Source organism: Rhipicephalus sanguineus, chromosome 2, assembly GCF_013339695.2.
Source record: "Rhipicephalus sanguineus isolate Rsan-2018 chromosome 2, BIME_Rsan_1.4, whole genome shotgun sequence".
Taxonomy (NCBI): domain Eukaryota; kingdom Metazoa; phylum Arthropoda; class Arachnida; order Ixodida; family Ixodidae; genus Rhipicephalus; species Rhipicephalus sanguineus.
In genome coordinates, this window is record NC_051177.1 from 16,597,213 (window position 1) to 16,614,592 (window position 17,380).

The 17,380-nt window shown below is 46.7% G+C and overlaps 1 protein-coding gene across 1 annotated transcript in view; it reads left to right on the forward strand.

Annotated features, from left to right (window-relative positions):
* Positions 1–17,380, forward strand: part of LOC119381058 (gamma-aminobutyric acid type B receptor subunit 2) — a 271,571-nt gene that overhangs the window by 198,309 nt on the left and 55,882 nt on the right. The window contains exons 7-10 of the mRNA XM_049412140.1: positions 4,570–4,746; positions 11,772–11,867; positions 13,802–13,892; positions 14,991–15,141. Of these exons, the coding sequence (XP_049268097.1) occupies positions 4,570–4,746; positions 11,772–11,867; positions 13,802–13,892; positions 14,991–15,141 (515 nt within the window). The remainder of the gene's footprint in view (positions 1–4,569; positions 4,747–11,771; positions 11,868–13,801; positions 13,893–14,990; positions 15,142–17,380) is intronic.

Sequence of the window (17,380 nt, forward strand, 5' to 3'; positions counted from 1 at the left end):
CAGTGTTTGTCATTGGCTGGCTATCTTCGTTAAATGCGGCATCAGGATGGGCTAAAAAATGTTCTTACGAACGATTATAATGTAACAGGTTTTGCGAATGTGGGCCGAGATTCGATGAGAACTCTCCAAGATTTTACGGTAGGGAACAGAAAAACAACTGGTGGCGGCACCACCATCTTCTTCTAAGTGTCTTAGTTAACTTGCTGATAACAGTTGTTACTGTTTGCCTATATAACACGGCATTCAGCTTTACTGGCTCCAAAGAACGGATAATGTAATCCACCGGAGTATCAGGGGGGGGGGGGGGAGGCAGGGTTTAATGATCCTCCCTGATATTGCTCAATTTTGCACGTGTATATACGTATACACGCACACATGCAAACGCACGCACGAACATACATATAGCTTGGTATAATCCCCTCCCCCTTTTCCGAAACGAGCTTTGGCTATGCCACTGATGCAATCTCTCTTGCAAACGATAGCCTGGATGTACTGTCTGCTTTTAATAAGACATCAACCTCCACCTACGTGCACAAAAGTGTCTGAAAAAGACGGCAAGTGTAAGCATAGTGGAACTTCTTTCTGGCCTAGTTGACACAAGCTACTGAGTACATAAACTGCACTGCAACAGAAGGAAAGACACGGGAAATCAACTCGCAATTAATTTTTTGCGCAGAACAAACTTGCGTTATAAAGCCTTGCCAAGAATGTGCAGAGAACATTTGCGCATTACATCACAATAGATCGGAACGATTGTGTACAAGCACAAGCTATTATAAGCACTGTCTATCTGTCTGTATGTCTGTTTTCTATATATATATATATATATATATATATATATATATATATATATATATATATATATATATATATATATATATATATATATATATATATATATATATATATATATATATGCACACGGGGATCGTTCAAGCCAATCCCAGACTTTATTCTTAAAAACAAATAGAAGAACCAGATTCATAGAGTGGAAGGTGGATTTATATTTCTACATGACCTCTCCAGCTACAGTCATACACATATCCCAGCGTTTAACTAACCTCTGGAATGCTTTGGCATAGAGATATTTAATATTACAACGGAACCATTGTAGGACACCGTTCTTCAATCCATCAGTGTTGAAATATTTTCCTCCAAGGAATTCCTTCAGGGGCCCCAACAGTTAAAATCACTTGGTGCTAAGCAAGGACTATGGGGGAGGGGGGGGAGGAGGTTGTAGTATATCTCAGCCAAGTTCCTGATTGTTTAAAATGTGCGTTGAGCGGTATGCGGTTGTTCATCGTCTTGCAAGAAGACCACACCCTTTGTGATCAAACCCGGACCTTTCTTCTGTAAATCCTTGTGCACATGACGCAGTAATAGATATACAGCCATCTTTGAAGCGCTTACGGCATTCAAGTGTCTTACTGCGACTGACTGCCTAATCCCCGTACTGATCGTGAAGTCTTCCGTAAATTTCAGCAGGTTTTATGCCCTCGTTCACTAAAAACTTCATCACAACACGCTGTTCCACGCAGACATTCATACTGTTGTCCGCCATCTTGAATACCAGTCTATCCAGAAGCGCGGGAAATGAGCGCCGTCTACTAGTAACAGAGCGCAGGTGCCAGTTTCTACGGCATACAAAGCCTCCAGCCAAGGCGTCCAATTCAACCAGGAAACTAAAAAAAACATGGTTGATCCCTCCGTCAGAGGAATCGGTATAACACGAAAGTAAAACGTGTCCTTACATAAGTAGTTGAAGGTTTACTCTACATAGATATAACTGAGCCAGGGGCGTAGGCAGAAATTTTTTTCGGGGGGGGGGGGGCACCTCCTTGATCTGTAGTGGGGACGAGCAGGCAGATGTGGTCGAGTGTCATTTTCTGCTCTGTATGCTATGGCAAAAAAAATTTCGGGGGGGGGGGGGGGCACGGGCCCGGTGTGCCCTAACGTGGCTACGCCCCTGAACTGAGCTTGCACAATGTCTATTGGTGTTTGGCAGCTATAGAACCGTTTAACGTGGCCGCACCCGCGTTGACGCTTCGTGGCACATCTCCATCCCGGCGACAAACGTCCACGATGGATAATTAGACAAACCTTTGTGGTAGCTGTAGCAGTTAACGGGGAGAGCGTAATCAGAGAAAGCGGTGTGACAGCCAGAAGAGCGTCGCTGATTGGACGCAGAACTTGGGCTACAGTTGCCATCCCTATTGAACACCACGACCGGACTAGAGAACAACGCAACGCGTGTCGTGTCTCCCCTTTAGCCCGGCCACGATTTTTCTCGGGGCGAGCATAAGCGGGGAACGCGGTGTCAGTCGAGGCAGGCCAAGGCAGGCGCGCGTCGCAGAGCTATTTTGTAACGTTAGCTACACTTGACTAGCCGGAGCCGATTTCGCGTGGAGGGTTATGAGCCGTGGCTGCGCATGCGCGAGGATCAGCGAGGATTACACAGCTGGGTCACCGGAGCTGGCATCTCACGCGCTCTCCGACACTGCCGCGCGCGGCTCGCCGCTACTGGTCTGCGCGTTCGGAGGGAGTGGCGTCGTAGGCGCGGCAGACACGCTGGCGCCGGCGCGCGCGGAGACTCCGCCACCACCGCGCGCGGCTCGCCGCTGCTGGTCTGCGCCGCATTCGAGAGGAGTGACGTCGTAGCCACAGACACAGTGGCGCCGGCGCGCGCGCAGCTATTCGCCTTCGCTGTGCAGTCGCCGTCTGACACTGCCCTGGGGCCGCTTGATAGCGCCTCTGACTGTCGTTTGCCAGTGGGTAACGCCACGGAGAAGGAGAGCAAATGCTTCTCGACGGCGCAGAAGAGCCGAAAAGCTTATCTCATCAGAACCCGAAGTAGTTGCCTGGCTATTAGCGGTTCAGCGTACGAAGAATGAACAGAAGAAGGCTAATAATCCTGTACAATCTGGAAAGCTAAGAATAATCAGCTGAACCTTTGCTAACACTACGTATATCCTGTAATAGTCGAGCTAAGCCACTGCAAATGTTTTTTTTTTAATATGGATGGATGCTATGAGCGAGACCGAGGCTTGGGCTAATGTCGTTAGCTCCCGGTGTGTTAAGGCGTTCACAAAATTGCACTTCTCTTATTGGAAACGCGCCGAATGGGGCGGAGGCGTAGCAAGGAAGCGTTGCAGGAGCTAATCATGAAGGCCACGGTCACGATGCATTACTTCATTTTGCCGCTCCCGGAATCCGAAACCGCCCCACCGGCCAAGAGTACTGCGAGATGAAAGTGAGAGATAAGAAGGGCGCGTTTGTGAAGCCTTCAGAGTGTCCGACCGTGGCGCAGTTCAGTAAAGAAAAAAAAAAAGACCGTGGCGCAGTGGAAAACGTGCCCGGCATCTGTTGTCGCTGACCGTGAGGTCGTGGGTTCGACTCCAGGTGACGGAACTTTTTTGCTTTGCCATCTGATCGCGTGCATTTTTTTCACGTCATTTCCGTGACGGAAATACGTCACTGAAATCTTGATGGACCCCACATAAAACACTTTCGTGTTATAATGTCCCGGATTGACTTGAGCGACCCTGTATATATGGGTCATTCCATGCCAAGTGCCCCAGACGAGGCGCTTGCACATTGCAGATTTTGCTGATAAAATTTGCACCTTTTCCCTATACCCAATGGAGTATTGTGGCAAAACATTTTTTCTCCAAAAAAATTTTCAGGAGAGTGGCGCTCCTTCAAAGTTAGCATGCTTTTGTTAAACTGTGCTAATAGAAAAATGCATATAATCTATTTTTGTGTGTTGAGCTTAGAAACAACGCTTGCGCTGCTACAGAGGGTCCGTTTTGTTGTGCTATTAAACAATTGCGAAATTTTGGTGTTTAACTGCCAGCTAAGTATTTTCAAAAACAACGAAAACCTTCAAAGTTCGCTATTTTTTCTTAAGCTAATTCGAACTCTCCCTAAGCATTCTTGATATTAGTGTAGCTTTCAGGAAAATGTATTTTCGTAGAAAAATGTTTAGCGGCGAAATAGATATCAAATCTTCCCGAAAAAAAAATTGTGAAATCAGGGAAAATATGCGATTTGTCGCACATTTGACCGTATTTTTTGTACTGATGCGTTCCAAGCAAAAATCTTCATGATACGGCGTTTGATAGAAGACTTTATCGCTAAGTAATGAAGGAAGTCTGATCAAGTCATATTTTTGTTTCAAGGAAGAAAATAATTTTTGATTTTGGCCCTCCGTACGGAGCCTGCATTTCTTTCTGTTGCCACTTAGCCGCAAAGCACGTGATCGCCCTTGCAGCTGATACTCGTTACAGGAGGCAGCAAGATGCGAGATGTACGTGAGTGGCTTGTGAGAGCCCTACAGTCTTGTCGCCTTGATGTCAGGGCTAAGAGTAATGAATTCGCCTTACAATGTCAACTTGCTTGGCGGGCCCAATGGGAAGTATGGACGCCAGACAGCAGATTACGGTATCGTTGACACATTGTGCTACAGGGCCATCTGCACAACTGGTATGCACATACCAAAAGAAATAACGCACATTGTGTACACGTTTTCTTGTGTATATCGAAAAACTGCATGATCTGACCTTATCGCAGGCCGGCATAAACCTAACATTGTCGGACTTCCGCTACGAGAAGCTCCTGCCGGATACCGTCACAGGCGGTAGCTATCACTGGAACGTGACCGCCGAGCCACTGCCTCCGCCGCAGGAACGCCACATGGCCAACTACTTCGACCGAATCATTTCGCGGCTGCGGTTCAACGGCATTTCGGTAAGTCCTTTGCGATTGGGGTCCGCCTTGTGTCCATGCACTTCAAGCTCTGCACAGGCGTGTATACGCTCTAAGAGAATGCTTTGTAGCTAGAATTATTATAGCGATAGCAATTATATGGACACTCTTGGCGGGTTTTTCGCCGACGTTCTCTGTGTGCATATGTGTATATATAACCCACAAAGATAGTTCAGAAGAAAATTTTCCCGAAGCGCGTGACCGAGGATCCGAACCTGCGACCCATCGCTCGCAGCGCGACGCGTTAAACAACTCCGTCACGCAGCATAGTAACAGCGAGCTATTTATGTACACCATTTTCCGCTGGCGGTACGCAGAGCTCTGTGGTGCTTCAGCGTGGCAGAGGCTTGTTCACCCTCACCCGCGAGATGGCGCAAATGGCGCGCTTTAAAGGTTGTCGCCCCTCTCGTCTTTCGCCGAAGTTGAGATGCACGCCTACACCCTGTGCTTAGATCTACAGGGCGTGGTCACCCATGCTCGCGCGCTTATTACTTGAAGGAGAGGTTTGCAAGTGTTGTGGTTTCACCGCAAAGTTTGCGTTGAAGCTGTAAACCGCACGAAGGTCGCTTCGCTCGCTGCACCGACCGTGTTTGTGAAAGGAGTGAGCTGCTAGCTAAAAGAGCCAAAGTGGGGCCTAGTTGGTTGTGTATAGTCGACACTGGCAGCGCCCTGCTCATATACAAAGGACGCACGAAAAGGATACACAGGTATACAGAGGACAAGTGTGAACTAATAGACAGTTATAGTTTAGCGTTAGCGTGATAGCGGGGGTTAAGGGAATAGCGTTACCGTGCCGCAAACGTTGGTTGCGGAAAGCGTCTTTTAGTTTAGCGGGATAGCGTTTACGTGCCCAAGCCGGGACGGTGGCGCCACCTAGCGAAGGGTTAATGCATTAAAAAAGTGAAAAGAACAAAACCGAGAATGCTTGCCTGTATCCGCGAACGCAGCAATATTACTCCTTTTTTTAGTGAAAATAAAAGTAAATGAATACGAACTAAGCACCAAAAGCGAAAATTTTCATGTTGCACACTTGTTTACACCGATCTTCTAGATAGGCCTAGGGACTTTCGAAATGGGAAGCGATCTCAAAAACTACGCTAAGTTATCCGTAATACCGTGTCGTCGAAGCTACCTGAAGGCAAGCGAAGCCATTTCGCGCAGTAGTTTGCTACGAAAGAAGTGGATCCGTCCACATCAACGCTAAATTCACTTCGAAGCGGGCGTCGAAAACCACCGCCATGTTTTACGTACACTACGTTAACCACGCAAACACGCTAACGCTAAATCTGAAAAATAGCGTGCGTGCGGTAAACGTTACGGGTCACGTACGGTACTGCGCATGCGCATTTCTGTCCCGCTATTCCGGTAAGCCCGCTATTCCGTTAAGCCCGCTAAACTATAACTGTCTAATAACTGTCACAGTTGTTAGTTCGCACTCGTCCTGTGTATACCTGTCTGTTCTGTTCGTGTGTCCATTGTGTTTGAGCCGCTCGCTGCAAGTGTCAAGCTGCTAGCCTTTCTGCATGTGACCTTCCAATTTGTTGCTATCGCATTCATTGTTTCGCCCTTGCGGCGAACTAGTGAAGAAGCTTGGATGTGTTGGTGAAAGACTGGAAGGAACACAGCGCAATAGAAGCGCTCTGTGTTTGTCGCCCTTTCTTGTCCATTGCGTTGTGTTCCTTCCAATCTTGCGGCGAAACTAACTTTTTAGTAGATTAACGAGCTCAAAACGTGTTCTATTTATACTACCATATGTAATTGTGTTGCACTTGTTGCTGGACTAGGCTGTTCATACTCTTCGGACAGTCGTAATAATAACTGCGGGGGTCTTACGTACCAAAAGTACGATTGATTATGAGGCAAGCCATAGTGTAGTGCTTCGAAAATTTCGACCAGCTGGAGTTCTTTAACGTGCACGTAAATTTAAGTACATGGACCTATAGCATTTCGCCTCAAAATGCGACTGCCGTGGCCGGGATGGAACCTGCGCCTTTTGTATCGGCCGAGCAACGTAAACGCCGTACCACAGCGCCGGCTGTATTGAACAAGGAAATTGAAGGCTTAGGTTTGGGTGTATGGAAGGCAATCGAGCGTGCTTGAAGTGCAGCTGGGCGTCGCATTTACCAATGCGTGTACGTTCCGCATATGACTGACCAACACCGCAGCCCTCAGTACAGTACACAGAGACAATTGATTTCAAAAGCGCACAACAGTTTGGATGACCTACCTTTGTCGGTGGAGAGAATATTATGCCAAGAGGACTCAACGTCGCAGAAGGAGGCTGTCCAAGCTCCACTGCGCTTTTTACGTTCGACAGGCCTACGTGCACGACTCTGACTGGCGTGCGCGTTTGTGTGCGTTTTTTTTCCTTGGCCTTTTTCATTGTGTGTGTATATATATATATATATATATATATATATATATATATATATATATAAGTCAAGCATGTGGGGAAACAGTGCGCGTGATAGGACAAGAAAAAGGAGAATACACGCTTGCGCAATTGCGCAATACAAAATGAATAAAAGAGTAAACAATGATTAAGAATGAGTAAAAAATTATGAAGCCACATAACATGTGTGTCACCGGCACAGGCATCAATAGCACGTCATAGATACAATGCGAGCATGTTATCGATAAACATAAACGCGGGTGTAACATCTTGTCATGATCCGACAACAAAGCGGAAACAGGGAAATAATCTATATGCGTGAAAGCATAGCGGCAATAATAGCGGGGGTATTCAAGAGCGTTTAGGAAACTAAATGGGTAAAAATGAAAGTTTGCCAGCGCTTTCATTCATACCACAAGTGACGGCTTTAAATTTATAGAACAAATACGATTCTCGAAGCTCTCCTTCGTGGTGGGAACGGAAACCAGATTGAAGGATTGTAGTTGTAATATTATCAAATGAGTGGCCCGGAATGTACACGTGTTTTGATAGCGGAAGGTTAGGAATGATGGCAGCATGACACTTGCGGTTGTTAAATCGGTATCTGAATGGCGTTCAGATACCGATTCAGAACACCCTGCAGATACCCTTCAGATATATATATATATATATATATATATATATATATGTATATATATATATATATATATATATATATATATATATATATATATATATATATATATATATATATGTGTGTGTGTGTGTGTGTGTGTGTGTGTGTGTGTGTGTGTGTGTGTGTGTGTGTGTGTGTGTGTGTGTGTGTGTGTGTGTGTGTGTGTGTGTGTGTGTGTGTGTTCTCTTTCCGACCCCTATCCCCCCCTGTGCAGGGTAGCAAACTGGTTACTGGTACCAGGTTGACCTCCCTGCTTTTCTTGCTCGTGCGATATACAGTAAACCTTACTATATCGAACTTGGGTATATCGAATTATCCTTTATATCGATCTATTTTCGAACACGACGATGTCTTGACATCAATGTAAAGGAAAGTTTACGGCTACATAGAACAAAAATAGCCCGAACACTTGATATATCGAACATCGGGCAGTGCGATACGCCTCAACAAGTTGGCTTTCCCTCACGAGAACGTGTTTCTTTTTTTTTCACAGAAGGAGATTTTTCCGCGTGCATTTGGGAGAGTGGGCGGTGTGATTAGGAGGGTGCCGCGCAGAGCGAGTAGAAACTACCGCTTGCCATCGCGTGCTTTCTCCCATGATTCCTTGTCGCGGCAGTCGTGCGGGTCGCCGTTCGCTTCTCAGCTCCCTTTTTAAGGCTGTCGTAAAACGCAAGAACCTGGCTGTTCTCCGCAAAGCTGGCGACGATCAGCACAGTCGAACGTAGGGAAAACAAGTCTGACGTCGCCGCTGCGTACAGCATCCCAAGAAGCTGGCTCAGTTTGATATTGAAAAACAACGCCATCATTAGTGCCAAGGCAGACAAGAGGCTTCCGGCGTCCGACTACCACTTGCAGCTGCGTATTAGGATGTGGAGTCGCCGTTTATATCGATACCGCATTTTTTCGCCTGAAACCCGCGTCTGCATATAAACCGCATCCTCAACTACAAACCACGGAAAATAATAAAAAAAAAGAATCCCTGCGTGTTGCCGTGAATCGCCTTGCTTGCATTATCGCCAAGCAGTGCCGCGAAGCCAACCTGCGCACTAAAAATAAGTTTTATATCGAATGATACGATATATCGAATTATTTCCCGTTTTTTAGCCAGTTCTTTTTTCATGTAATTCCTCACTCAGCCGCATTTTCTTACGGGGGAGCCTCAGAGGGATGGCGTCGTCCATGGGGCACCTCGCACGCTCAGTGCGCTCAAGTATGCGAAATTATTTTAGGAGCTATCTTCGCGCAATTGAAATGATTTAAATCATGTGGGCTAACTTCTGTCCTCTTGAAACAGTGTTGTGGAAAGGTAGTATTTGTAATGAGAAGCTTGCTCGCAATGCGAGATTGTATTTAAGTCCAGTACAGTGGAAACTAGGGTCCAATTGGTGCTCATCGTGCTTAACATGGGAAGAAAAAAAAACTAGTAGGAAGCGTCACCCGACACTCTTGAAGCCCAGCCATAGGAAATGAAACGGGAGCATGCTAGGAATTCTACCAAGAGCATTTAGTGCCAGGAGGGAGCGGCGTCGGAGGAAGTTGGCTTGTGGACGTTAGGGGCGCTAGTCTCTTTTTTTATTTTTCCTCGGTGGTGCTAAACGCTGTGTGCGACACTTATCTATGCGAAGCTTTTTTTCCTTTCTCGGGTCAAAATAAACCGCAGATGTCTTTTCTAAGACAATTAACCTTCTGACAAGACCAAAAGCAACATTCTTTCAAGAAAGAAAGTAGAATGTGCGTGCCGATAGGGCAACAAATGAATCTGGACATGGTTATCCCGTGAAAACCATTGTACTTACCGGCTCCTTTATTTATTTATTTATTTATTTGCATACGTTTCAATAGCCTCTGGACTAGAAAAGGACATCAAAATTTTTTTTTTGCTGCCCTACAATAAACTCGGGATGAAAAAAGATATATAGAGAGAGTGTGAGAGAGGGATATTTTGGATTTGAAGATCGATGTGTCGAGTACAACAGATAATTGAAGAGAATGATACACATACGAAATGTGCTTTATTAACGTCTTCGTCAGAATGAACCTATGATGTTTTGTAAGGAGGACGGAACGGCACTCCGGCGCTGGCTCGTGGAAGAAGACGAAGCAGCTGAAGAGACACTTTGTGACCTCTTGTCATAGATTTACCGCATTATGCGAAAGCGATCCCCAGGTTGCCGCATAATTGGCTTCGATTGAACTCCTTCAAATTTACGATCCCTAGGTTCACTGAGCCTTGGGTACTGCGACGGGAACGTATGCGCAGTAGTCTAAGATTTTATAGCAGGTTCAAGGAGATTTACACTATAATAACGGAATCAAAACTTGGTTTTTCGACCAGTCTTCATAATATTTTTATATTCTTGAATTATTTATTATTTTCAAAGAACCCACTTGCCCCCTACATTCTTTTTATATGCAGGTAATAATTTTAATAAAAGATATTCTTAATAAACAAACCCAAGTGGCACGTTTAAACGGGATGGTAATTGCAAGAAAAGTACGTACAATTAATTGCAGGCTTTAGGGACGGATAGCTGTTGTTTAAAGCAAAAATGGTGGGGAGCGTCAGCTGACAGCATCAAGTGCGAGTACCCTTCATATTGCCGTGAGCGTCAAGAAATGCAGATACGTCTGAAGGGTACCTGCTACGTGCGAAATACTCATCACCTTAATTTGTGTATGCCCCAGTGTGAATGAGGGCATATTTACGCTTGCGATTAACAGAGATCGCACTGGTGACCGCGACTAGCAATGGTAGAGACTGACGACGATTAATGCTCATGGAGTTATTACTCCCAAACGAGGCCAGGGTTTCGTAAGGATCCGCCACATTGTAATTCGATATTGTGCAATAACCAGTTGTGAGCGAGCGCGCGCGCGCGCGTGTGTGTGTGTGTGTGTGTGTGTGTGTGTGTGTGTGTGTGTGTGTGTGTGTGTGTGTGTGTGTGTGTGTGTGTGTGTGTGTGTGTGTGTGTGTGCGCGTGTGTGTGTGTGTGTGTGTGTGTGTGTGTGTGTGTGTGTGTGTGTGTGTGTGTGTGTGTGTGTGTGTGTGTGTGTGTGTCTGCGCGCGCGCGTGTGTGTGCGTGCGTGCGTGCCGGATATTTATCTCCTGGTTAACCTCCCTGCCGTTCACTTAACCTTTATTTCTTTCTCTCTGCCATTCCCGCTTTCTCGCATCGCTATCAAAAATAAAGTTCTCACACTCACAAATGTATCAGTACAAAAGGCTATGCAACCCCGGGTTTGGCAGCTTTCGGGTTGGTCTCTCCTTGCACACGTGCACTGCTTTGAGAACAATAGCAGCACGACGAACTAGCCAAGCTCATCTTAAGGTTGTTACAATAAAAACGCCCGTCACTGTATGCATATAGGTGAGAGGCTACCGTGACACCGTGCAGAATAGATTGAAAAATCTCATACTAGCTAGACTGGCGAGTTTTCCTTGAACGTCGCCAGCCGCTGTCAAAACGGGAGCATTCGCCAACTCTACAGTGAACTATAGTCGGTTACAACCAAAGCTTTAAATGCAAGCTCCACCCGCAAAACCTCCGCGAGCTTGTCAATCAACCAAGTACGAGAGTCGTGCAAGCTGGTTTCCTTTCGAGCCATAAGTGTTTTTATGTGATAATGTAAGTGCCACGCATATGGAAAACTAAAGGTTCTTGATTCATATCTTAAATGTCATGCTTGGCTAAGCAATGATGCCGGAATCTCTGATGAAATTTGCCAGGACGCTGAAGTTCTCGACTTAAAACCAGTTAACAGGACGTCACTGAAATGAGCACGTGTGGTTGGGTGAAACGTCTATGCAAATGCTCTCTGGTTGGGACAGCGAAGGCTATGGGTGGAGCTTGTATGTGTTCTTAGGCTGCAGACGACTTTGGATGATTGGTCGATAGTCGACACATTGAAGACGCGTCTGTCATTTTTTCTTCTGCTCAGGGACCCCTCTCATTCTCTGGCAGTGATCGCGTCGGCATCACGGAATTCCAGCAGAACCAAGGTGAGCGCTGGACGAATCAGCGGCTTCTATGCAAGGTTGGAAACTGCGCCGACAGAGATTGGTGGAGGGCGCGAGTCAGGACGAGCCGCCGGCTTGCTCGGTATTCTTTGGGAGGGCAGAAGTAATGCACACGCAATATGATGACGCCGTGCGATAAAGGTGGCGCCGCAGTGAACAAAGCAGTGCGCACACCATCGTGCGGCTCTGAAGCGCCGGCAACGAACAAGTTTGGTATCTCTTGTTTTATCGCGCCGTATTATTTTGTTCGCGGAACAAAAAAAAAAGTAAAATAAGCTCAGCCAAACAAAGCCCGAGAACAACAAGCGGGCCATGCGCGGCCATGTTCGCTTCATTAGTTACGGCTGTATTGCCGTCCGGACAGCACCGCCATACGCTAATGAGCGAACCGACAGTGGAGGGCCCTCGACCCGATCCGACACGCGCTCCAAAAAGCGGCTCTAGCTCACCTGCCCCTTGGCCCTCGAGCGATCGCCAGCGCGGTGAACGTGCTAACGCGATCGCGCCGAAGAAACAACAGCTTCAAACTATCCGTGCACCATTGCGCGCGCGCTCTGCAACTCTGAAATGTACAAGAGCCTGCGCCGCAGCGAGCGTGCGCGCTATTGGCTGCGCCCGTTATTGGAGAGCGCTTACTGCTATCGTTTTATGCCTAGTTGGCTAAGCTAAGCGTAGCGTAAGTAGCTGCACACTAATTGGCACTTCTTCGTCGCGTCTCCTTTTCATAAGAGCTACCCGCAGAAAAAGAAATAATAATAATGAGAGTAGGAAGACTACATGCAGAAGTGTGCGGGCGGAAGGAATACACAGTACTGTTACTGCGACATAGAGACAGGGAGTCTGTAGACGACCTTTTGTATATGCGATAGAGGTAGGAATGAAGCAGAATATGAGAAATTTTTAAAAAACGGTTGCTGAGCCTCTCACATTTCAATTTGCATTTCTTCCGTCCTGCTAACGCTTGTCCTTTTTACCTTAATGCGCTGCGAGCGAACTGTAGTGTTTCAATTGTTCTAATGTATTCAAGCTCTTTTAATCTATATCTCAACGAATGCCCCGCTTGCGAAAGTTTTTTACAGAGAGGCTGTTTACGGTCTGGCGAAAATCCGTGCGTCCACGTCCGTGTCCTTGCAGCCCCGTTTGACGTCAGCTGCGCTGGTTAAAAATAGACGCGCCGTTTAACAAATAAGAACAAGGGGAGAGAGAAAGCACCTGGGCGTAAGGCCTCCCTGTTTAGTAGTGTGCTCTCTTCGTGATCAGCCCACTCTATATAGTCAGCACGCGACCAGTATCCCGTGCCGCAACTTCCGTGCGTTTGCAAGCTCCGCGCGCACATCTTGTCACCTTGTCTGTCGCTCTGTCCCGTCTCCCTTGGCTACTCGTCTATTTATAAATACTTTCTTTAATAAAAGTTCTCTGTTTGGCTGCCTCGGCTCGATGGTCCGGCGCTGCATTCACATGCGGTAGAGTCACGGGACCTGAGCGTAAATGTCGCGTATGACGTCGCACTACCGCCAAAATTAGCATGAAAGGGAAACATTCTGTCCGGCCTTGAATGAATATCGCTATTCTGCTAGTGCAAGTTGTCGGCCCGTGTCACAGCGGGGGCCAGTAACATGCGCTGGGCCGCTTCGCTGTGCTCACTATTTTGCCAGCATCACTGCTGCAAGAACTGCAGAGTCGCTCTACTTATGACGTCACACATGACGTTTCTGCTGAGGTCACGTGACTCTCCCGCATGTGTCAGCGACCGTAATTCACACTTTAAAATACGGAAGCGCGCATCGTAGCCACGCCTGCAGGCAAATTAATCGCGACGGACCTTCTCAGATTCGAACAAGTTGTGCTTCGCTTTCTACAACTCAGAGTGTTTTTGGGCGGCGTCATTAGGGAACCGAAATGAGCCTTGTAAGTCGGGGGGACGCGACAGCCTTTCGCATTTTCGACGCAGGTGGGCTCTTACGCAAAGTGGCCCTGTACGTACCCGACTCCAAGACACTGGACTTCTCCTGCATTAGGTGCCATCCCGATCATCTGGCAAGGTAACGCTTTCTCTCCACTGGTATGCCCCGCTTGCACATCACGCACGCCTGATTCCAGTCCCAAACCAGAAGCTTCGACGTGTTCTCGCACCGTAACGTTCTAGTCTATTCGCAATGAGCAAGGTGCATAATATCTTGGACAGCGGCCCTCGACAAATGACGTCCTTGCGCAGACGCCAAAGTGTTATTAGCTTAATTAACGCAGTATTATGTCACTGTCTTCGGCTTTCAAGTGACGTTACAATTATTTCAGTTGTCTACATAAGTTTTATATAGGCCGGAGCACAGTGTTTCGGAAGCCGGTAGTTCAATCGAGCACCGTGAGATCGAAGGCTATTAATGAATTGGGTTGAAACTTGCCTGGTGGATTGCCCCGCATGCTACAAACAGAAAGAAACTGTTTTCATGTTCCGGTGGGCTTGATGAAAAATTTAATCATATGCGCAGTGCACGTTACATATACATAACATGCTCACGACGCCACCAGGCTCAGCTGGAATTTTACCTGCATTAAATGTATGTTGTTGTGCAAGATGCACAGGCAGTGTTAGTTCATAGGCCGTGTCGTCAGTCAACCAATGATCGTAACCATGCATCATAAGCCCTGCTACGCCCACTGCAGGGCAAAGTGCCAGAGGCCTCTCCTATGATTAAGCCGGTCCTGTGCTTGCTGCGGTCACGTGTCCCCAAAATCTCATCTGCCCACCTAACTTTCTGTCTCCCCCTCGCGCGCTTGCCTTCTCTTGGGAGGGACGGAAAAGTCAACCAGACGCGCGTCCGCTTTGCTGCCCTGCACTGACGGGAAGGGATTAAAAATAGTCCTGTCTTTCCATCTATTGTTTCTCCTTCGTAACTTACACGAATATCCATTGCTGTCATTAGGGATGCCATTTCTAACGTAAATAGCGTACGAGCTCAGAGTTGCCCCATACGCTGCTAGCAGGGATTAGTGGCTCACTTATTCATTCAGGTTTAAATATCAAGTAGGCTTAATAATTTGATGTAAATGTGCCATATCACGAAGGCCACAAGGCATGCCCCGAGGTGGTCTGTGAGCCACGGTTGGCATTCCTGTGTTTCCTCGTGTTTCCTTGGCAGACGGCGAGCCCCCTGTGGCGCGGCGCATCGTCAAGCTAAGCGTGGCAACCATCCAACGCAGCGTATTCATCTCTGTGTCCGTGCTGGCCACCGTCGGCATGCTGCTGGCCATCGCCTTCCTTGCGTTCAACCTCTACTACCGCAAGAGCAAGTGAGTTTCGTGAAAATCATTCGTCCAGCTAGAATGGATAATCTTTAGTAAGAATAGACAACTTGGCCAGTTGATAATGGTTCTTGAACACCTTGACCAGGAGACGAGAAGACTAGGCTTGTACGAATATTGGAGCTCTTCGAATATTCGAACAAATATTACAGTATTCGAATTCGCTTCGATTCGAATTTAAATTATTGGAAATTTCGAAGTATTCGAAATGAACGAATAGGTGTATATTAGTCCGCATGTAACCCCCCTGTAAAGGTGGTTTCACTGCAATAGAGGAGTGCTATGCCGTGAACGTACATTTCCAGGAAGAATGCGCACTGCCGCGAAGCCCCCTTTCAAGGTTAAATGAACAGAATACCCTCATCATCATTTTTTAAGTTTAAAAGCTTGTTCATCATTTTTTAAGTTTAGAAGCTTGTTATACCAGCTTATATGCTCCAAGTATAGTAAATTTTAAAACGTCACATATTTTACAGGTTATCACCTGCATTCTACCGAAAGCCAAATCCTGCTACTATTCAAGGTTGCTTCCACTTCCTTTGAACCAAAAAGAATGACATTTGCACATGCCTTGTTACAATTTTAAAACATTGTGCCGGTTGGTTGGGTCATGACAAATAGGGTCATTTTTCTTTACAATATGTGACATATACTATTCGAATTCGATTCGAAATTATTCGACCAAAATCACTATTCGCTTCGAATTCGCTTCGAACCTAAAATTTGCTATTCGCACAAGCCTAGAGAAGACAATGAGCTGCACCGCAGCGCTGACTCGCAACTGAACTTTATTCGAATCTACATGCGCAGTTAAACAATGACGACCTTATCACCCATGTGACCACTGTTCACAAAAGACTCGAAAAGCATCCTCTTGATTCCAGCAAAAAAATAATAATAATAATAATAAGGAACGCTAGATACCTTAACAATTTTTTTCTTCGGCTGTACACGTGGAAGTTGTTTGCATTTTTTTTAAATCAAGATGGATGCTTTTTAACCTCTTTTTTGAAGAGTGGGCGATAGATTGCCAGTGTTTAACTGTGCATGTAGATTAGTATACAATTCATTTGCGAGTCGGCGCTGTGGTGTGTCCTATTTTCTTCTCGTGTCCTTGTCGTTTTCGCGCTTTGTTTCAAAATGTACAAGACAGATAATGACCTAGGCAGCCACGTATTCGCGCTAGTGCCGCGAAGGCGCAGTGAACCATCCTTTTGCGAGTACTGCTTTCCCTGCGCTGTTACGCCTCACTAGGCAAAACAGTAGCGAAAGTAAAGTTCAGTGAAGGGGACTAACTGAAATACAGCTGTTGAGTACGTAGGGCAGGGAATACTTCGTCAAGCAACATCTTTACGGTGGTTTACTGTGGCATGTGGCATAAAGCATGGCTTGAAATATTAGCTCACAAGCTCATACTTCCCGTAGGCTAATTGCTCGCTAAAATGGTCAAGGTGTACGGAGAGCGTGGCATCGGCGGTCAGGAATCGACCAAGTGCCTTCGATTGCATTTTTGAACTATAAAACAAGTTGTTCACGGCAAATGGACTCGACAGTGGGAATTTCATCTGGCAGGAGTCGACCGACCGGGGAGGGAAGGGCGTCGAGCGAGAGTAAAGCGAAGTGTTCTTAAAAGTGACCACGTGATATGTTATTGCGATAGCAATTATATGGACTCTCGGCGGATTTTGTCGTCGCCGTCATGTCCCGTGTATGTATGTATATAGACATAAAACCACAAATAAAAATAATTCAGAAGAAAAAATTTTTTTGAAGTGCGCGACCGGGGATTCGAACTTGCGACCCCTCGCTCCGCGGTGCACTGCCTTAGACAATTACGCCATGCCCCATTTGTTATCCAAGATAGTAGCGGCAGAACACAAACGCATACGGCGTTGGGTCAGACGTACGGGACACCACACGTGGCGAAATTAAAATTATGCGAGACGCAGGCCATGCTGCATCGTTGCCCGCGTTGTGCTTGCGTCGTATCGCTGGCGACCCATGCTAGTTTTCGATTTTTGGGTTGTAGTGCCGCGGCACTAGTGGCCAGTCGGCCAGGGAAAAAGAAGAGCGCCACGTGGCTCGTGGTGGCGCGAGCTAGTGGGAACGCTTTGGCTGTTGTAGGCGTACGCCACAGGAGGGAAGCAACGAGACGGCTGGACCAGAATCACAGTGTATATCAGATGTGTCAGTCAGCAGAATCGACGCCAGCAGGGAACGCGAGCCG